The 22,250-nt window shown below is 37.7% G+C and overlaps 1 protein-coding gene across 1 annotated transcript in view; it reads right to left on the bottom strand.

Moving 5' to 3' along the window:
* The window catches only part of Mael (maelstrom spermatogenic transposon silencer), a 32,785-nt gene extending 13,221 nt beyond the window's left edge, over nt 1-19,564 (bottom strand). The window contains exons 1-8 of the mRNA XM_004646030.2: nt 19,409-19,564; nt 19,157-19,249; nt 17,670-17,769; nt 15,723-15,878; nt 15,090-15,131; nt 7,077-7,201; nt 6,148-6,202; nt 5,896-6,037 (exon numbers count right to left, since the gene is read on the bottom strand). Of these exons, the coding sequence (XP_004646087.1) occupies nt 5,896-6,037; nt 6,148-6,202; nt 7,077-7,201; nt 15,090-15,131; nt 15,723-15,878; nt 17,670-17,769; nt 19,157-19,249; nt 19,409-19,540 (845 nt within the window). The 5' untranslated portion in view covers nt 19,541-19,564. The remainder of the gene's footprint in view (nt 1-5,895; nt 6,038-6,147; nt 6,203-7,076; nt 7,202-15,089; nt 15,132-15,722; nt 15,879-17,669; nt 17,770-19,156; nt 19,250-19,408) is intronic.
* Between the last annotated feature and the right edge of the window lie 2,686 nt (nt 19,565-22,250).

The raw sequence follows: 22,250 nt of genomic DNA, 5'->3' as shown, positions 1-22,250 counted from the left end.
CAATGGCAAAGCACATTTTTCAAATCTTACTGGAACTAGAATTCATTTTACAGTCAAAAATATTCTACTGAAAAAAAATATTCTATTGGAAAGTCTGGAAATAGTTGACAGGGCCTAAACAAATTTGATTACTATTCTGTGTATTCATACAACTGCAGTCCTCTAACGTTTTAATTAACGAACCCATTTAAAGAGTATTTGAGGCTGGGGAAGATAGGTCAGCAGCCTAAATGCCTGCCTGGCAAGCCCGAGGATCAGGGTTTAATCCTAGTTACCATATGCTGCGCCAGCCTCATGCTATTCTGGCAACTGAAACCAGGTGCAGTGCTGCATGCCTGTAATCCCAGTGCTGGGAAGGCTGAGACAGGAGGATCACTACAAGTCCAAGCTGTGTAGGGAGATCCTGTACCATCAATCAATCAATCTTTAAGAAAAGATTATTTGAGGACACATAAGTTTGTTTCTGAAGATTCTGTGTTGGTTTCTCCTGATAAGATTAAGAAAATCCCAGCATCAAATCTTGAAGAAAGGATGTCGGTAGTTACAAAGAAAACCCCAGAGATAATAGTGGAATTCTCCATAAGAAATAGCCTATATAGCTCTCTTCATGGGACAGAGGATAATAATGCATAAAAACATTGATGTCAAGTGATTCTAAATGTGAAATTTTAGCATATGTTTAGGTAGCAGTTCAGGTGATTGATTATATAATTCCAAATATCCTAAGATCTTACCATAAAATGTCTATATTAACAAGAACAACAACAAAAAAAAAATAAAAAAGAAAGTAGAAAAAAATCCACACTTGCAACATAAAGATTGAACACTATAAAACTTAACTGCTTACAACAACAACAAAAAAGAATTTTTAACTCCAACGGAACAAATTCTCAATCTTTTATTCTCTGCCTTTATGAGGATTGTAGAATCTACAAAAAAAAAAAAAAAAAAAAAAAAAAACCTGTGGAGAAGAGAAAGGTAACAGAGAGCCAAAGACTAAATTAATATAATCACCACAAAGACAAAAGTCTGGTCTACATAGAGACTGAAACAGAATCCTGGTAGATCTGAGCAGTGACCACAGGAAAAAAAAAAAAAAAAAAAAAAAACAAAAACAACAACAAACCTGTGGAGAAGAGAAAGGTAACAGAGAGCCAAAGACTAAATTAATATAATCACCACAAAGACAAAAGTCTGGTCTACATAGAGACTGAAACAGAATCCTGGTAGATCTGAGCAGTGACCACAGGAAAATGCCTATGCTGAGGGGAGGAGGAGCGCGAAGAAACTGTGTGAGGGGAAAAAAGCAAGAAGGTGGCATAAGGGTCCTCCTAGACAAAAGAAAACAATGGGAGACCCTCCAACCCCACAACCTGAAATCACACCCTAAGGAACCTGCTCCTGGCTACAACAGGAGAGGGAGCTCTTGAACAAAGACTCAAACCTCTTCACATCCCCACTCTATCCACAAAATGCAAAGTAACAGCGCTTAAAGAAAGTGTCTGGGGGCTGGGGAGATAGCTCAGTAGAATAAGTGCTTGCCTGGCAAGTCCAAGGGCCTGAGTTCAACCCCCTGGTTCCACCAAAAAAAAAAAAAAAAAAGGCGTCTGTATAACATAAACAGAAGATGGGAATAAAGTGCTTCAGACGGTAATTTCCCACCACAATCGCTCCCAAATGTGACAGGGAACAGAATTCTAACCTAACATTCCACACTGACTTAAAGAGGACACAGAAACATATTCTTAATGAGAAACTTCAAAATTAAAACAAGGAAACTCTGAAAAATCATACAAGAACAATTACTGTCATAAATTCCTCAAGAAATATTCATTTGAAATGTTCATAAAAAAAAACCTTAAGAAATCAAAAATCATGAAAACCAATGATTAAAGAGTACCAAGTGTGACAGAAAGTAGCCACAATAAAAATGATCATCAAGCATAAATATTTTGGACACACCTCAACTTTACAAACAAAATTAAATTGTGAAACAGACCTAACATTAGGCTATAATAAAAATCTTCAAAAATAAAGCCCGATTCTATGAGATGTATTCCAAACATCTCAGAGTGGACCTGAAATAAACTAGGACACATTTTCTAGCAAAATCTTTAGACTTTATCCTTTTTTTTTAAGGAAGGGCCTACAGGGTGTTCAGGGTCTCACCACTAGATTGGACTTGTAGTGATCTACCTATTTACAGCCTCCCAAGAGCTGGAATTACAGGTGCACGCCACCATGCCCAGTCTCAAATGTCATCTCAGCACACCCCAGGAGTGGAGCCGGCACGGCAGGCCTAGGGATTGAGCCCCCGGCCCCTGTACCTGCTTGCAGGCACTGTAATCTGCTGAGCTATTTGGCCTGCCCCTTAGACTTTAACGATGAAAAAATTAAGATCTCTAGGCAAAAAGACCAAATAAATACAGGTAAAAATAGAGGCTGAGAAACCAGCTGAACAAATTTCACAGAAGACACAAATAATATAAGCTTGTATTTTTGAAAAATTCAAGGAAGTAAAGTGTAATCACTGAAAAGCCTTAATCATTCAAGAAAATAGAAAATACTACTCCTACAAGTCTCTCACCAACTTACCATTAAGTGATGGTTAAGTAAACATGGCTACTTTCTGTCATACTTGGTACTCTTTAATCATTGGTTTTCATGATTTGTGATTTCTTAAGTTTTTCTAATGAACGTTTCAAATGAATCTATTTCTTGAGGAATTTATGACAGTAATTGTTCTTGTATGATTTTTCAGAGTTTCCTTGTTTTAATTTTGAAGTTTCTTATTAAGAATATGTTTCTGTGTTTTTATGTACAGGAACCAAATAACACAGTAATCATCTTATAGCTACCAGAGGTATAAGGAGACACAGAAACAGTAGTAACAAGATTTTAAAACTTCATTCTCAACACCATGTAGATCAATAGGGCGAAGTGAAGCAGAGAGGTAAGAAAATTCATGCAGCACGGCTGCTGTAGTGTGGACCTGAAACGTCTGTACCCCAAAGGCCTATACGCTAACGGCTCGGTCCCCATGTAATGCTTATTGGGAAGAGATGAAACTTTCCTTTTTCTCTTTAGCTTCTCAGAGATGAAGTGAGCAGTTTTGTTTCACTACATACTCCTGCCACGATTTGCTGCCTTCTGCGGCCTGTAAGCAACACGACAACCATGAACTGAGTTCTCCAAAATCATGAGCCAAAATAAACCTTTTGCCTTCCCTAAGCAAACTCACATATGGGGATATATATTCCAAAAATAAATACGTATTCTCATGTGCCCACAGAAGTCACAAAAATTGATTACATACTGTACTAAACAAAAAAATCCCTAATCACTAGTAACTTCCATATGTTGCTATTATAAACAACATCCTTTGGTTACAAAGCAAACGAAAAATAAATTTACAAACAGAAACAAACCAGAAAGGCCTTTCTGTACATTTAAAAGTCTTGTGTTCAACATTTGGTCAAGAATGAAAAAGAAAAAGACTTGTTAAAAATAAAGTCAGTCATGGTGGTACAGGCTGTTGTCCTGTTATAGGAGGCCTCAGCAGCAGGACTGCTTAAGCCTGTGAGTTTGATAGCAGCTGGGCAACACAGCAAGACCTCACCTCAAAAAAATGTTTTAAATACATACAAAAGACACAAAAGTAGATACAAACAATAGAAAGACATCCCTTGTCCTTGGATAAAATTCATCAGTGTAAAGATTTCAGTAGTACCTAAGAGTTGATTTATAAATCTAATATATTCACAAATAAATTTTTATGGTGCTAGAATGAAGTGACACTTTTGAAAATATTTTTTGTCTGAACAGCAATAATACTTCAAACATTCAAAAGATAGTTATATCAACAAACTGGGGGAAAGCACAGAATATAGTCAGCAAATGAACTTAAGTATATTTCAAAAAGTAATTTAACTATACTGAGGGAAGAAAGAAACCTAAATAATTTTTTTTTGTTTTAATTATGTATTTGGTACAGGATCTCAGTACGCAGCTCAGACTCATAGCGATCCTCCTGTTTTCAGCCTCCTCAGTGCTGAGATTACAGGTACACACCACCACACCTGGTCTCAGTGGCCAGCCTCGAGGGAGTGGTGTGGTGCCGGGGATCAAACCCAGGTACCTGTGCCTGCGCACACATGCCAACCAGATCCTATCTTCTAAACACTCCTCTCCTCCACTAAAAAGAACCAGGGACCACTGGAGAAATGGCTGATTCAAAGCTAGAGGGAAAAAAAAACCTCAGAAAAGTCCGAATATATTGTGCAGGTAGGAAAGAAGAGCTCAAAAATAGATGCAGTGAAGTCAAAAGGACACAGAAACCACTGTGTGAAGACCTTCCACATTCTTAAGTGGAATAATAAAAATTTGTTTTTATAATACACTGGATAAAATAGTTGAGTCTATACTCATGTAAGTAAATGAAAAAAAAGTGTGAAAGAAGAAAGTTCTGGGGCTGGGGAGATGGCTCAGCAGAACAAGCACTTGCCTGGCAAGCACAAGGTCCTGAGTTCAATCCCCAATACCACCAAAAAAAAAGAGGGAAGTTCTTTTTCATGATGTTCCAACTAACATAACCAAAAGAAACAATCAAATTAGGGGAAAAAATACTACTTCACCACATAATAGTAACTGATTCAGATTAAATCATCAATAGCTGCCAAAACTATTTGAAAATTTGATGAAGAGAGTAGCTAACCTTACAGTATTTCCTACACAATATTTATTAATAAGGTACAAAATAAATACTTCGTAGTGGATAAGTCTGACACTATCTCAGGTAAGTTACTGAAATTATCACCATCAATAATGGGACAAACTGACACCAAATATGCACCCAGATATGACATGCCAAGAGGACAGCATTATATTTGTGTCATCCTTGCCCCAAAGTTTAATCTAATCACAAGGAAATGCAGACCAACTCAAACTGAGGAATCTTTCATAGAGTACTTAGAATGCATGTTTCAAAAAAATACCCAAGAGCTTGGGAGATGGCTCAGTGGAATAAGTGCTGCCCTGGCCAGCACAAGGGCCTGAGTTCAATCCCTGGTTCTGCCAAAAACAAAAAACAAACAACAACCAACAACAACAACAACAACAACAACAACAACAACAAAAAACCAAGAGCATAAAAGTCAAAGTTTGACTGCGATACTAGTAGTATATAAAGAGATATAAACTAACCCTAACACGTGATCGTGGATTAAAGTTTGTATTAACTTGGTTTTGGTACAGGAGACATTACTGAAACAACTATCAAAATATGAATATGGTCTTCTGATTATAGTACTGTATCAACGGCACCGTCCTGAGTTTGATGATTATGTTATGGTTGTACATAAATGTTCTTTCTCTTAAGAAGTCTATATTGCAGCATTCATATACAAAGCTCCATGATAAAGGCAACTTACTCTCAAATGGCTTAAACAGTATACATGTTTAGTGAGAAAATTATAAAGGCAATGTGTTAAAATGTTTAGGAACTTGGGAGAACAGTTCACTTTTTACTATTTTTTCAGCGTTTCATTAATCTGAGATAACTTCAGAAAGAAAAATGAATACTTTGACTATTTTTTAAAATTTATCTCTATTTGAATCTTCCTAAATAAACCTAAAAGCATTCATCAGTATAGAAGTCCTAAGTGATAACCCAGTTTATCTGACAGTTTTTTAGGGGCACATAAAATAACAATGTATCTTACAACCAACAAAATCTTGTACTTAAAAAAGTACAGTAACTGCCAAAGTTTTCTAGGAAAATATTGCAGCAAAATGCATAACAAGAGTTAACATATTTTCTCAGAAAATACAGCAGCTCTAACAAAGTATGTTTCAAAGAAGTCAAAGTCTTTTTATTACAGAAATCACGACCAGTACCTTGTGTTGCTAGAATAATCCCACATGGCCACATCTAGGAGGCTTCGGACCCAGGTCTTAGAGGGCTCCTTCAGAAATTTTTCCTGGTAAATCCCTACTACGAGGTCCTCTACAGTGAGAAGTTCTATATCTTGCCTGATTTCTTCCATTGGTACATAAAAAAATATAATTTACGAATTAGAATACTTAGAATATGTATATCAAAATGAAAACAAATATTATACTTCTGCAGTGACCCAGATATTTACCTACCTGATACCCTTGCCATATGCTTCAAACACCAGTTGACTCTGGCTCTATCATCAGTCTGGAGAAGGAAAAAAAATAGTTACTTGTATCCTATCTTGAATTATTTTTAATTATTTATTTAATGTTAATTAATGTTCATTCAAGTGGGTGTATGGAGGAGGTGCAGGAGGCTGAAGCTTGTGACAACTACATTAGAACTATTAAAAAAAAAAGAAGCGTGCATTAGAAGAGATTACTACTATTATTAACTAGGTATATCTATATAGTAATGTTAACATACTTTTTGAAAAGTGAAACAGCATGTGAATAAAGAAAACAATGTTCAGGAAAAACTTAGGCAACCTGTTCATGGTTATACTACCAATAAATAGGCAAGGTCAAAATCTAATCCTCTGACTCCTCGTCTAGATGAATTTATAGAAAACAAAGAATATAGCCTTTTAAATGTATTACAAAAAAAGAAAGGCAAAAGATTACTGCAAAGATAGTTTTTAACAACAGATAATTATGTGCAGAATGAAAAGTATATAGAACGGAGCATCCACTTTTCAGGGTAGGAAGATACTGCAGATGTTTTTTAGATAGAGGAACTAAAATCTTACACACTCAAACTGAAATACGTTCAGCTTTTGTAGTCTTCAAAACCCTCCAAACTTGGAAGCATTTAAAAGAAAAAGCATAACACTAGTTACACTAAAAAAAGAAAAAAAAAAAAATCAGAATGAACGTTTTAACACCAAAGCTAATATGTAGGCAAAAACTTCTATTGGTATCCTTTGTGGATCTTCTGGTATCCAAATGAACATCTTAAAATCACCTTCTCAACTAAAAATTACCTTGCAGGGCTGGGGAGATGGCTCAGTAGAATAAGCACTTCCCTGGCAAGCACAAGGGCCTGAGTTCAATGCCTGGTTCAAAAAAAAAAAATTTACCTTGCAATAGATAGGTGGCCAGTTCCCAGGGTTTGGATGAATAAATCTATAAAAATTTTGTAACACGGTCACTTGGTCATGTCCAAATTCAAAGTTTGAAATAGGGATCTTGTGACTAGAATCACCTGAAAGAATTAAAAGGAGGCAACAGTTCAAACTTTGAGCAAGACAAATATGAGTAGGTATGGAAATAGGGGTACAGTAAGAGAATACTGAGGCACTTATATGAAATATGGTTATGGCTAGGAACTTTATATATACATGTAACTTTACTACTACTCACAGAGATGGGTGGTATATATAGAATTCAGGAAAAGACCAAGAGACCCCCAAATGAGCAGTAAGTCAGAAATGACTCATGACTCAGGCTAAGTGACCAAGTCTTCAATGTTTCCACCATTCCACACTGCCTGTCATAAACGTTTTATTAATAAGGTTGGTGAGCAAAACAGTAATAACTGCTTCTGAAATGATATATGAAAATTTCCAGAAAAAAAACAGATCAAGTGACTCTTGTAAAAACTAAGAGCCTGAGGCTCTTTAAAGCATACACATATTAGTAAGGAATTACTACATCAGGGTACCAGAGAATATAGAAATCAAAAAAAATAAGGTTAAGTTTTCCCAGTGGATTATTTGGCAAATTCAGGAAGAGGACGGTGAATTGTTGATCACAGTGTTTTGGGGCCTGGATTTCTAGGTCTGACGTATCTCAAAGATGCAAACACATTTTCTCTGGAAAAAGACAGTATTACTATAGACCTTAAAGTACTCTGAAAGCTTTTTTTCCAGATACTATGGATAACCAAATAAACAAAAAACAAGAAAAACAACCAAAACAAAGTTGATAGATACCCAATGAAGAAATAAAGGCCTGGAAATCTTGAAACAAGTCCTAGAGAACTGAATCTAGTATTTCGGTTTGGTATTCCTAATCAGCATTTACAATGCTGGAGGACCCAGAGGCTAAGAAACTTATTATGGTTTGTGTCTAGTTGTCACCCCAAAGCTTCATACAGTCACTGGGGCAGGCTGCTAGAGTCTGTGATTAATTCATGATCCAATGCTGGGATTCTGGGTGTGGGTGAGGACAGCCTGAATACAATAGAGGGAAGAGAGAGGCTTGCTCTCTGCCTCAGCTGCTGCTTCTCCCTTTGCCCTTTGCTGTTTTCCACCCAACACCCTGAACTGCTGGCCTATGCTGTGTGACACTCTGCCTTGGAGCCAGCTGGGTATGGACTGAAACTTCCACTAACTGTGAGCTAAATAAACCCTTTCTTCCCTAATTTTGGGGGTTGAGTATTTTGTCCCAACAATGAGAGAAAAGTAACCGAGACAAAACTGGATAGCATTTTCAAGAGATGCAGCATTAACAAGAATTTAAAATATTACTCCAGTTATTACCCATGCAAATAAAAGTTATAATTAAGAAATACTCTATTGTCTCCTGGCTTCCACTGTGTATGCTACAAAGTCAATAGTGAAATTAGCACATGATTCTGTGGAGGTTGTGTGTACCCTCCTTTTACTCTCATTAAAGAGCAACAGAAATAAGACTATGCTTATAAGATCTGAAGCTCCACTTCAACATTACAATAGAGCTTAACAATACTTATGAACCCGCATTAAGTCTGTCAACATTATAATACATTAAAACCATATAAGGGGAGAAGTAGTTCAATTACCATCCTTTTTCTGTAGCTGATCACAGGTTCACAGCTGCTACTTAGAAGTACCTTCTTCCTTACCCATTCTGTATTTGGTCGACCTTCAGTAAGCACCTCAGCAGGTCTCGGTTCTTTCCCTGGTGGAGTGACTCATGCATTCATTTCTGAAGGCTCTGGGCCATTTGTCATTGGGCTTTTATTAAGTTGTTGTAGTTTCCCACTGATTTAATAACATAACATCAAGAGGTACCCTAAGGTATGTCCCACACTCCATATATATTTGTTCTTTCCTCCACTGTGGAGTTAATGGGAGCATCACCCCCTTGGCAGTCTGGGTCAACCACCCCTCATAACACTGCAACTCCCTTTTCAGAGGCATGAGACCAAACTGATGAAGGTGAAGTCTTAGCTTCCAGCTCAATGGTATCACCGTTGTGCTTCTTGATACAAGCAGTCCCCCTCTAAAACTAGGACTTCTAGTCCAGCAGAACATAAGGTTGTGAGGACAGGAGACAAAAATTTTGCTAGTGGATCACTAGGAGTAATGGTGACTGGTACCATCCCTACTTTCACCTTTTGATTCCTGGATGCATGAATCCTTGCTATAGCGGACACAGTACCATATAGTGGGCACCCCTTCAGAACCTTCTGAAGTACCTTACCCAGCCCTGTAAACTACTGCCATCTAGGTGGCACCTTAACTGTGTCTTCAAAAGAGCATTCCACCTTTCTATCAATCCAGTCACTCTGGATGGTGAGGAACCAATGTAAAATCAGTGAATTCCATGAGCATGAACCCATTGCCTCACTTCTTTGGCTGCAACATGTATTCTTGGGCAGAGGCAATACTATATGGAATTTCATGATGGTGGATGAGACATTCTGTGAGTCCATGGATGGTAGTTTTGGCAGAAGCATTACGGGCAGTGAAGGTAAATCTATACCCAGAAAATGTGTCTATACCTATAACGACAAGGTGTAAGGTGTCATCCCTTGCATCATGGAAGTGGTCCAATATAATCAACTTGGCACCAGGTCTCACGTTGATCTCCTGGGGAATGGTGCCATATGGGGGACTGTGTTGGCCTCTGCTGCTGGCATGTTAGGCATTCAGAAATGGCTTCAGGCAGATCAGCCTTGGGGACTGAGAGTCCGTGTTGCTGGGTCCATGCACAGCCTCCATCTCTGCACCGTGGTCACTCTGTTCATGGGCCCACTAGGTAATGACAGGAGTGGCTGAAGAAAGAAGTTGGCCACTCTTCACAGAATGGGCCATCCCATCTACTTGTATTAAAGTCCTCATCTGCTAATGTCACCTTTTGGTGAGCATTTACATGGGAAACAAATACTTTTACATCCTCTGCTCACATGGAAAGGTCTACCCACATAGCTCTTCCTCAAATATCTTTGTCATCATATTTCCAGTTATGTTCTTCAAGTTCCTGCCCATCCATCCACACTATTGGCTAGAGCCCATCAGTCAGTATACAGTTATATATCTGGCCATTTCTCCTGCCAGGAAAAATGTACAACCAAGCACTGCCTAAAGTTTTGCCCACTGTAATGATTTTCCTTCATCTCTGTCCTTCAAGGATGTCCCAGAAAAGGACCATAATGCTGTAGCTGTCTACTTGCGGGTGGTGCCTGCTTAATGTGCAGAGCCATCTGGAAACCTGGCCCTAGCCTTCTCCTCCTCTGACAGGTAATCATATGGTACAAACCACAAGGCCACAGGCATTCTGGGAAACAGACAGCAGTACAGTAGGTGCAGGGGGCACAGGTGTCTGGGCAACTTCCTCATGTAATTTACTTGCATCCTCTGGACATGCTCTGGCTCATTCTTGAGTACCATTTCCATTTGATGATGGACTGTTTCTGTGCAAGTCCAACCTTATGAGTTGGTGGATCAGACAATACCCAGGTTGTGATAGGCAACTCAGGTCACATGATGACCTGGGGTCCCACAGTCAAATGTTCAGTTTCCACTAAGGCCCAGAAGCAGGCCAAGAGCTGTTTTTCAAAGGGAAAGCAGTTGTCTGTAAATGATGGCAGACCTTTGCTCCAAAATCCTACTGGTCTCTGCTGGAATTCATCTGTGAAGGCCTTCCAGAGACTCCAAACAACATCTCTACCTGCTACTGACACTTCAAGTAACAATGGATCTGCTGGATCCTATGGCCTGGGGGACAGCAGCCTGGACCTGCTGCACAGCCTTTTCTTGCTCTGGGCCCCATTCAAAACTAGAAGATTCCCAAGTCACTTGGTAAATGGGCTGGTGTAAGACACCTGAGTGAGGAATGTGTTGCCCCCAAGTTCTAAATAGCCCCACTAGGCATTGTGCTTCTTTTCTGGTGGTAGGGGAAGCCAAATGCAACAACTTATCTTTTACCTTAGAAAGAGTATCTATCCCTACATGCTCCATACCATGGACTCCTACAAGCTTCACTGAGGTAGAAGGACCTTGAACTTTAGTTGGATTTATTTCCCATCCCATGGCTCTTAAATATTGTACCAACATATCCAGAGTGGTTGCTACCTCCTGCCTACTAGACCCAATCAGCATAACATCATCAACGTAGTGGACCAATGTGATATGTGAGACAGAAAGGTGATCAAGATCCCTATGAACTAAGTTGTGACAGGGCTGCTGAATTAATATAACCCTGAGATGAGACAGTGAAGGTATACTGCTGGCCTTATCAGGTAAAAGCTGTTTCTCATGGTTCTTATGAATAGGTACAGAGAAGAAAGCATTTGCCAAGTCAATAGCTGCATAGCAACTACCAGGAGATGTGTTAATTAGCTCAAGCAAGGAAACCACACCTGGTACTACGGCTGAAATTGGAGTCGGCACTTGACTCAGTTTTAGGTAATCTACTGTCATTCTCCAAGATCCATATGTCTTCTGCACAGGCCAAATGGGAAAATTAAAGATGTGGTAGGGTCCACCACTCCTGCATCCTTAAGTCCTTGATGGTGGCACTAATGTCTGGAATCCCTCTAGGAATGTGATACTATTTTGGTTTACTATTTTACCAGACAAAGGCTGGCCTAATGGCTCCCATTTGGCCTTCCTGACCATAATAGGCCTCACACAACAGGTTAGAGAACTAATGTAAGGATTCTGCCACATACTAAGTATACATCTATCCCAATTATGCATTCAGAACAGGGGAAATGCCTATAGGGTAGATGTAAGGAGCTATTGGACCTGCTGTGAGAGAAACCATTCATCACTTGATGTCCATAGGCCCCTACTCTTACTGGAGTGATATTCTGGATCCCCTGGAATCATGTTAGTTCAGGACCAGTGTCCAGTAGTCCCTGAAATGTCTGATTATTGGCCTTTCTCAATGTACAGTTACTCAGGCAAGAGGTCTCAGGTCCCTTTGGGGAAGGGTAGAAAAAGACTGTATAAATATTTGTCTCAAAAAACAAGAGAAAGATAATTAACACAATAGTATTCCCATTGGCGAAGCATTATAAACTAGAGGTTGTACCCAGCTGAAGCATTTTTTTAAAAAGTTTTAAAGCACATTAGAATGAACAGAAGTGACTTCCCAGATATGACTTCATAAAGAATTTACTAAAAACCCAAGTAGCAGGTAGGGTAACACCAAAATATAAACAATTAGGACATATAATTTCAAAAGAACCAATTAAAACACTCAAAAAGATAAAATATAAATTTAACAAAAGCTATTAAGATCACTAGATAAAAATTATAAAACTACCAAAAAGCATTACAGACATGAAAAACAAAAAGATAGCATGTTTATACAAAGACTTAATATTATAAAGGTAATAGTTTTCTCCAAACTGATTCATTTAAAAGTGATCTAAACCCCAAGAAGGCATTTCTGCAAAATGATAATTTTTTTTTATTTTTTGTGGAGCTGGGGATTGAACTCAGGCCCTTGCGCTTGCCAGGGAAATGCTTATTCCACTGAGCCATCTTCCCAGCCCAAAATATGATAAATTAATTCTGAATTGTTTATGGAAGACAAACAGGTCAAAAAGTACCCACAATATTTTGGAAGTGCAAGGTCTAAATAAATATTACCAAGCTCCAGTGCTTAACAATAAAATAATTATGATAAAAAGGTAGGCCAATGGAATTGACTAAAGAGTAGAAAAAGACACAGACAGAAGCTTGATGTGATATAGGTGGTATCATATATTGGGAGACATACTTATTAGAAGGTAAGGTGGAGACAACTGATTGTCCATATAGGGGAGAGAAATGAAACTGAATCCCTACATACCATATACAAGTCAACTGGAGGAGAAATAAGGATTTTTATATAAAAAAACAAAATTATGATTTTTACAAGAAAATAAAGACTATATGACCTTTAGGTAGAGGATAATTATTAAGTAAGGCATAAAGGTTTACTTGATAAAACAATATATTTACAAAATTAAAATGAAAAACATCTGTTAATTAAAAATCCAAAGAGAATGAAAATAAGACATAAAGGGAAAACAGGAATCTTCACACAATTAAAAAAAAAAAGTAAGCTAAGTATAGTGATACACACTTGTAATCCCACCTATTTAGGAGGCTGAGGCAGGAGAATTCCAAGCTTAAGGTCAGCCTGAGCAACTCAGAGAAACACTGTCACAAAAAATAAAGACAGGGCTGAGGATGTAGCTCAATACTCTCTGGGATCAATGCCCAGTATCCAAAAAGAAGAAGTCAGAGAAGGTAAATAAATAAATACATACATAAATGATAGCATGGTGTTCTATATAGGTACAGAAATATTTTAATTCTATAAGCATTCATACAGGAAAAATGAAACATCACAAATAAATATTGTACACATAGTAAAACTATTCAGAACAAAGAAAGGAAGTAATTAACACAAGATTCAGAACAGTTTTTTAAGAGGGAGAGCGTAAAACCAGCGAGAGATGCTGGAATGAAACGTCAATCGTATTGGCAATGCGCTGGGGGTTTTTTATGTATATTTTTTTCAGCTGACTGGTGGGTACACTCCTGCTCAATATTCTTCTTCACACTTTAAGTAAATGTTACATTCTTTTTTGTACTCATAAAGCTTCATTTGAAGAGCTAATGGACCTTTAGTAAAAGAAGCTCAAATTGGTATTCAAAGCTTTGCTTCTTTTAAAGCTGAACTTCCCTAGAAATCATTAACCAGTAAAATGAATAGAAGCAGAGCTCCCATAGTTGAAGTGGTAAAGAGCAGCCAAAACATCCTTGCACTGCAGTCAGATGGAACCTGAAGCACCTCTTCAGAGGAATATAATTAGGGGAGAGAGGTAACAGGACTTCAACCCCATAACTTCAAACTCCCTTCCACGCCTGAAATTCTTTAAGATTCGAATGTGCTAACCTATGATAAAGGAAGCATTCACTTGGTTTCACTTACACATGCTTCACAAAAGATTAGCTGATGAAGGGTTGCTTGAGAGGTCTACATACATGTTTCTTAGTTACTACTCAAGTGGATCACATCTATATGTAAATTTGCTCCAGTGTATTGCTATATGAAACATTGTCTTCTCTAAATCAGCCCAACAACATTACATAGGCATTTTTAGTTACTATGTCAGCAGAGCTGCCACTGTCATTTATCTTCATTAATTTGCACATTTCCTTGGGTTATCAAATTGACAACTGAAGACATGCTTAAATTGGTAAGCTCCAAACATTTTACCTTTCCCTAAAAGAATAACAACATACTCAGTTTCAATTAGGTTGAATGATAAAAGAAAACACTCCTAGAATCTTTAATAGGCTTTAAAAAAAAAAAAAAAAGAATCACATTTTCAACTTATTTGGTTAACCTGAAAACGCTCTAAGGCTGGCTGTGATGGTGCATACCTATAATCCCAGCACTAGGGAGACTGAGGCAGGACAATCACTACAGGTTTGAGGCCAGCCTGGGCTACAAAGTTCAAGCCAGCCTGCACAGTGACCCACCCTGCCCCCCCCCAAAAAAAAAAAAGAAAAAGGAGAAAACCTTAAGAATAAGATTTTCAAAAAGATTTATCAGACTCAAGACAGCAAACATATAATAAGCTAGTGACAATCTCACAATGAAGGGCTGGCATACAGTAGAAATTCCAATGGATTCAATACAGAAACAGACAAGACACAGAACTTAATAAAAATTGTGAAAATCCACTTACTAGATATGTTCCTACTTACATTTTAAAGATTTAAAAGATCACAGATACCATCTATCACTTCTATGAAGACTATTGAACTACAATGTAAGATGCGTCTTCCCTACCTTATGTTTTGTATGTTAATGTAATAAGTCTTAACCAGATATATGTATTATATTCTTATTTTACCTCATTCCTTTGTACTTACTTGCAGCCTGACAATGAAATCGAAATCCTCGTGGAATTTCACCTACAATACAAAATTGTTTTGAAAGTATAAATATGGAAGTCCTGTAGTTGTATTAGAGTAATACTCAACAAGATGACCAAGTCATTACATGGGCAGGCATTTTTATTATGTGAAAATATGGAACATTAAACCATGGCTTTTTTTTTTCAATCAAGACAATGATGACTATCAAAGAATTATGGCATTTTGCCTAAACTACTGTTAAAAGGCAAGAAAGTCTCTAAATTCTATCATTATGGTTACAAAACAAAAACACTAGACCATGGAGATGAAAGGTGAGCTGGAGAAAAAAAAAAAAAGCAAGGAATTAGAAGTATTTAGAAAAATTTCAAGCTACAAGCCATAGATAAAAGCTAACAGTGGGCTATATCTTCATGTATTCTAGCCACCCAATCCTAATGCTTACTTAATATTGTTATTAAAAACCTAACCCAACAACCCTATGCCAATTCTTAGTTGCTAATAGTTTTTCAAGCAAGCACTATGAAGTCTTGAATTTTAATAATTTGGCTATATTTCAGCTTTTTAAGAAAACAAATACTATTGATAAATGAACACAAGATCTAGCATCTACTCTAGCTGGCTACTTACCAGGATTTATAAAACTGTGGAAAACTGCCATAATACCTTCTTGGAGAGAATATCTAACACAGCCAATTTCACAAGGGAGGAAGCGCTGTTCACAATGAGGAGGTAGCTCGCCATGGCTATAAATATTCAAAAAATAAAAAACACCTCCAAGGAAAGCTACAAAAAAAATTTTAAAAGTCATAAGACAAAAGTAGCAAATGAGTTCTTAAAATTATTCCCAAAGCCTCAAAGTCAAGAGGAAAAAGGCTTTAGAACCATTTTCTGTGCTCCTAGATTCCTAAATCAGCTGGAAAAGAAAACTCATCTACTATACCAGATGAACACGTTAAAGTTTTTGTAATTACCTTCATCAAGGGTTACAGGAGTAACTACTTTTTATGTAAGTACAAAAAGTACTTTTTGTATACAGCCTATAGTTGGTTCTATGATACTTCAGCTATAGATCAACTTTAAATCTCAAGAATAATGAAGACAATATCTTACCCACATTCAACAAATAAAGCACTTTAAGAAATTAAGTCAAGAAGAATGAGTGCCGAAGAACTCTGTAACCATGGAAAATTTAATGCTTCTTGTTTATACTTTTACCAATACACACAAGAACCACTCATAAAGAAGGAAGAAAATGTGAGAATATGTGAAGTATTCTTATTTACCATAAGAATGTTCTTTTTACCAATGTTAAAAGTATAGTAGTGCTGGGCATGGGGGTACACAGATGTAATCCCAGGTAGGGAAGCTGAAACAGGAGGATTATAAGCTTAAACTCGTATTAAGACTTTCTCTCAAAAATAAATGACTAGGGCTGAATTCATGCAACTGCAATATTTGAATAGCAATGGAATACTCATCTCTGACAAAACTAAACAAAAAAGGGGGATATGAATGAAGGACCATTTTGTATCTGTATGTACAAAATAGGATAGATATACAACTACTTTCTCTTCAATGAGAGAAAGATTTGTGCTAATAGTGTTTAGACAAGATATCATGTCTGCATTTTATACTACGAATTACTATGAAGATAATAATATGCAATGTATTAAAAATTATAATTGTCCTACTAACCTGTTTTGAAACTGTCTCATTGCTATTTCTTTCTCAATAAAATTAATTTTAAAAAATAAATGACTGGGGATGTAGCTCAGCTCAAAAGTCCTGAGCTCAATCCTCCACACTAGCAAGGGAAAAAAGTATATTAATGTTAAAGGCATAACACAAGTAGTAAAAAGGCCTACAACCCTTTATTAGCTATGTTCTCTTCTAAACTAGCTCAATAATTCATTTTCACCTTTACTGCTTTGCCATAGTACCTTTTTTTTTTTTGAGATAGGGTCTCTATATGTAGTTCAGTCTGGCTTTGAACTCACTATGTAGTCCATGCTGGCTTTGAATTCACAGTGATCCTCCTGCTTCAGCCTCCCAAGTGCTGGGATGACAGTTGTGCACCAACACACCCAGCTTCCATAGTATATTTTTAACTTCAAGTAGTCATATACTTTTATGGCAAACAATGTGGTCTTGATATACATATACACAACAGATGATCAAATCAAGCTCATGAACACAGCCATCACTTCATATACTTTTGTACTGTAAACATTTAAAATATCCTAGTAGTTCTGAAATACAATTATAAAATCTTATTAACAGAAATCACTATGCTGCACAACAGATCTCCCTGTCTGTAACAAGTTTATCTGGCTAGCTATAAGCAAGTCTAAAAACATATTTAGTAACACATGAAGTGGTAAAAACCAAGAGATCACATCTTTGTTACACCAATTTCTCAACAAATGTATAGTCTTGTTACTTTAGCTCTATCATATTTAAATAAGCCAATTATTTTGAAATGGAAAATCAAGATAAACAGGAAATATTTTTACCGATCAATATGTCAATAGTGTTTTAAGCATCCAAACTTAAAACATACTAGAAATACTCTACCTTGATCACTTTTTAGAGACAAACTTGACATATCTGGGAGTGTAACACATGGCTTTGGTATAAACATGCCTGGCTTCCTTAGAGGTGTAGAAGGGAGTTTCTAAAAAGGAAGAGAATCATTGACCAGAAATTTAAAACTCTCATAGGATACCTTATCTAAAATTTACTAAAATAACTTCAAATTAACCCACAGATTACGTCCTTTCTTTTTAAGGTTAATAAACCCAACAAATGAATATATGTCAAAAACAAAAACAAAGCAAAAGCAGTCAATAGTAAAATCTACAGTTCGAATCATAAGACAAGTGACAATAACCAACTCAACTATAATTACAAACCATTTGTTCACTATTGATTTTCTAAGCTAATCTTTCCAAGTCACCTTTGCCAAAGTGGTGGTCAAAAGAACACCATTCACCATGAAACTCAGTATTCAGTTTCACCAAAGCAAAACCCAAATCATACTGATTTCAAGTCTCAAAGTTGATACATACTTTTAATCTGGAAGAGAAACTGTGTATAAGGAATTACAAAGAAGATATAATTATGGAAAGCTCATAAGCATAACTATGGAAAGTACAAATTCAACTGGCTAGAGCGTCTTCTCAAACATAAATCCAGAAAGTAAAAATCTTTCAAACCTAAGAAAAGTCTTCTAAATTTTAATCCAATGTTAACAGTTTAAGAACAGAATGGTACTATTTAAGAACAAAAGAACCCAGAGGAAGAGGGAAAAACCTTCACAATTGCCTCGCACTATCCTGATAACAATGTGCAAGATAACATTTTATTAATACTTTAACATTCCATTACACAGAAATGTACTCCAACTTTATTCCATTGTTTTTAAGATATACAAATGTTCGCCATTTCAAATCTTGTTATTCCAATATTTAAAAGACAGGGCCTCTGCACTGAGCTACATCCCCTGGTGTCTTGTAAAAACTTGTTTACTTTGAGACAGAGTCTCACTCATTTACTGAGGCTGGGTTCAGACTTGTAATGCTTCTGCCACAGCCTTCCAGAGTGATGGACTTTAAAAAAGCAAAACAAAACAAAAAACCTTTAATCACAGAAATTAAGAGAGATAGTCAAAGGTCATTCAGTACAACTCCTAAATACTAAATAGTGTATTTCCACTGCTGATCAAAATTCAGGATTTCTGTAGACCTTTTCTCACCAAATTGACGTTAAGTAGCCTGTGGGTTTAACTGACATTATGACAAAAGAGAACCCCCATTGCTAATCCAAATTCACTGCCCTAAAATTTCCAAACAGGACTTCTCCGGGTCTCTTACCACCGAATCACCCTAAAGTTAAGCATCTCATTGGTTTAACAGACATTCTGACAACAGGGAAAAGGTGAAACTTCTTCCCTGCACTCATCCACCTCGTCTCCGGAGTCCAGCGCTTTTCGCATTCACCCACCAAGCACTTGTTGAGTGTGCCCACGCTCGAGGCCGGCTGCTGCCCTCCACGCACTTTACCTGCATCTCTGAAGACCCAGGCTCCTTTCCCTGGGCGGCTCTCCATTCTCGGGCCATTTCTGAATATTTCTCCTTTTCTTCCTCCCTCAGGAGCTTGGAAAGAGACAAAAAGACAAGCCCCAGTGAAGACCCGGGGCCTCGTGGGTGGGCGCCTGTGTATTACCGGAGGCTGCTCCAGTCAGATCCAGCGTCTCCCTGCGCGGGCCTCGCCCACCCCGCGCCCAACTGCCCGGCCCATCGCTCAGGCCTCACCGCCCACTCTGCAGAGCAGTGGGGGATGGCATCAGCCACGCGAGTCACGGGCAGGCCTCGCTGACGGAGTTCTGGTATCCTCTCCTGCACGAAGAAGTAGTAGGCATTGCGGCTGGCCCTGCGGTGGGGCATTACGAGCGCCGGCTGCCTACGACGCGCCTGCGACTCCTGGAGCGCGGGCGCCCTCGCTGGATTCCCGCTCTTAGTAACCGAGGTCGGCGCCTGCGCGTGCAGTTTACCAGTTTTTGGCCAATCACTGCGCAGCGCGCAGCCGCATTGGCTCCGTTTTGGGGAAAACCAATCAGAAGGCCGGAGGTTCCACCTTACGCACCCACGGTGGGGCGGAGCAGAAGGGAGGAGGTACACGTGCGCAGCCTTCTGATTGGCTGTGCTGAGTCGCAGACAGATAATAGTCACGTGGAAGGCTGCACGCGTTTCCTGTCCATTGTTACGTAATAACCGAGAGCTCAAGCCAAAGAGTTAGCGGTTGTTTCGGGTTCTTCTGTGTTTTACATCGGTGAATGGCCGTGTTATGCTCAGTCTTGGGTGCAGTCAGCGAGGATAGTGAGGAACGTGACAAATAAGGTCCTTAGGAGAAACCTACAGTCAATGGGGGGGAGGGGGGTAAGGATGACGGAAACAAGTGAACCCCTAAAAAAATTAAATGGGGAGCTAGCTCAGCGGTTTATGTCACTGTCTGGCCGGTGCAAGCCTGAGTCTAACCCATGGTACTAAATAAATAAATAAATGTAAAAAATAAAATTTAAAAGAAAGTTTTTGGGCCTGGGGAGATAGCTCAGTAAAATAAACGCTTCTCTGGCAAGTGCAGGGTCCTGAGTTCAATCCCTGGTACCCCAAAAGATAAATAAAAATAAAAAATAAAAGTAAGTTTTTAAGAAATATTCAACGAGAGGCTGAGAGTTAAGATAACGTCCTTGAATAAAGTTTTTATGTATTTTCTCTTAAAATCTGTTTCGGAGCCGGGGAGATGGCTCAGTAGAATAAGCTCTTGCCTGGCAAGCGCAAGGGCCTGAGTTCAATCCCCTGAGTTTTACATTTAAAAAAAAAATTCTGTTTCATGCCAAGGATGTGGCTCAGCAGTATAGCTTTGGCCTGGCGAATGCAAGGTCATCAGTTTGATTCCCAGTACCGAAAAAACAAAACGTTTCCTTTTTTTTTGCAAGTTTTATTAGGTGATATTTTGGAAGATACTAGGAAATATGTTTATCATCTTACGTTGTCTAATTGGTTACTGCTGATGTATAGAAAAGGTATTGTTTTTAGTGTTGAATCGTGTTACTGAACGGTTATATTGATTCAGTTGATTCAGATTTTCTAATTGGATATATTTTTCCAGGAAAAACCCAATTTCCTAAGTTTATGTGTACAGGTAGGGTATGTGAATGTTTAAAAATAATACATTTGAAAATTCATTAAGCGCTTTTTCTGAGTTTTTTTAGATAGCCATATGGATTTTAACTTGATTTGTTAATATAATAAGCAATATTACTAGATTTTCCTAATATTGAAGCATCCTGCTGTTCCTAGTATAATCTGTGCTTGATCTTGAGTTAAGGGTGACATTTCATGTATTTTTTTGAGGTGCTGTATTTCCTAAATTTTGTTAAGATGAACTTTGATTTGGTTGCAGATACTCCAGTGTTTCTTGAGACATCTCTTTGACTCATGTAGTATTGAGAAATTTGTGATTTAGTTTCCAAATGATTAGATGTTTCCCACCTGTGTTTCTGTTACTCATTTCCCTATTAACTGTTACATGTTCTTAGAGGTTTTGTCTAATATTTCCTAGCATTTCTTATGAATCATTTCCTTTTCCTCACTCATCTCTGCCAGCATTTGATAGTATGTCATTTCTTGGTGCTAGACGTTCTTTCTAAGATAGAATCATAGTGTTTTAATCTGCATTTCTCTAATGGTCAGAGATACTAAACATTTTTTTCGTGTATTTATTAGCCACTTCTAAGAAGTGTTAAATTCATTTCAGTTTTTTAATTTTTATTTGGGAGGTTTAATTTTTTTTTTGAGTACTTTGTAAATTTTAGGTGTAGTCCTCTGTAATAGGTGGCAAAATTTCCCATTCTGTAGTTGTATCTTCACTATGTTGTTTGTTTCCTTTTCTGCACAGAAACTTTAATTGGAAATGATCCCATTTATTGATTCTTTATACTATTTCTTGTGCAATTGAGGGTCTGTTCGGAAAGTCATTGCCCCCAGGTGTGGTGGTGCATAACCTGCAATTCTAGCACTTGGGAGGCTGAGGTAAGAGGATCAAGTGACAGTTTAAATACAGGCTTAATTTGAAATTCTTGCTTCCTTGGTTGTAATGATACCAAATTATAAATTTTGTGTTTTGCTTACCAAATTTTGTACCAAGATTGTAGAAGAAAATGATCTAATTCTATATCAATGCAGAGGGCGTTAATCTATTCCTTGATGATTTCATCGAATTTTTAGTGAAATTCTGATCCTAGTGTATCTTCAGTGGGTATATGGCTCTGACCTTTGACCTCCATTTCATTATCTTGTAGGATGAAGGAAACTATCCCCTCAAAGCCTTGTAGATGAATTATTATAGTAGCTTTCTTCAGGAGGACCACAAGCTAGACCACCCAAGTGTTCATCAAGAAGTGAATTGATAAATTGTGTACATCACTGCTCAGGATTGATAAGTGAATTAGTATTAATTATTAACATGGATGAATTTTGAAGTTTTCCTCAGTGAAAGAAGACACTTAGGGTTCAAAATGCGAGGATATAGAAAAGGCAAAACCATGGTTGTATCAGGTCAGCAAGGACTGGAAGGAAGAGGGATGAAACTGAA

This window comes from Octodon degus, unplaced genomic scaffold, assembly GCF_000260255.1.
Source record: "Octodon degus isolate 3935 unplaced genomic scaffold, OctDeg1.0 scaffold00250, whole genome shotgun sequence".
In the NCBI taxonomy this organism is placed as follows: domain Eukaryota; kingdom Metazoa; phylum Chordata; class Mammalia; order Rodentia; family Octodontidae; genus Octodon; species Octodon degus.
The sequence above is the reverse complement of the archived record's forward strand: the minus strand, read 5'-3'. Positions and strand labels throughout refer to the sequence as shown.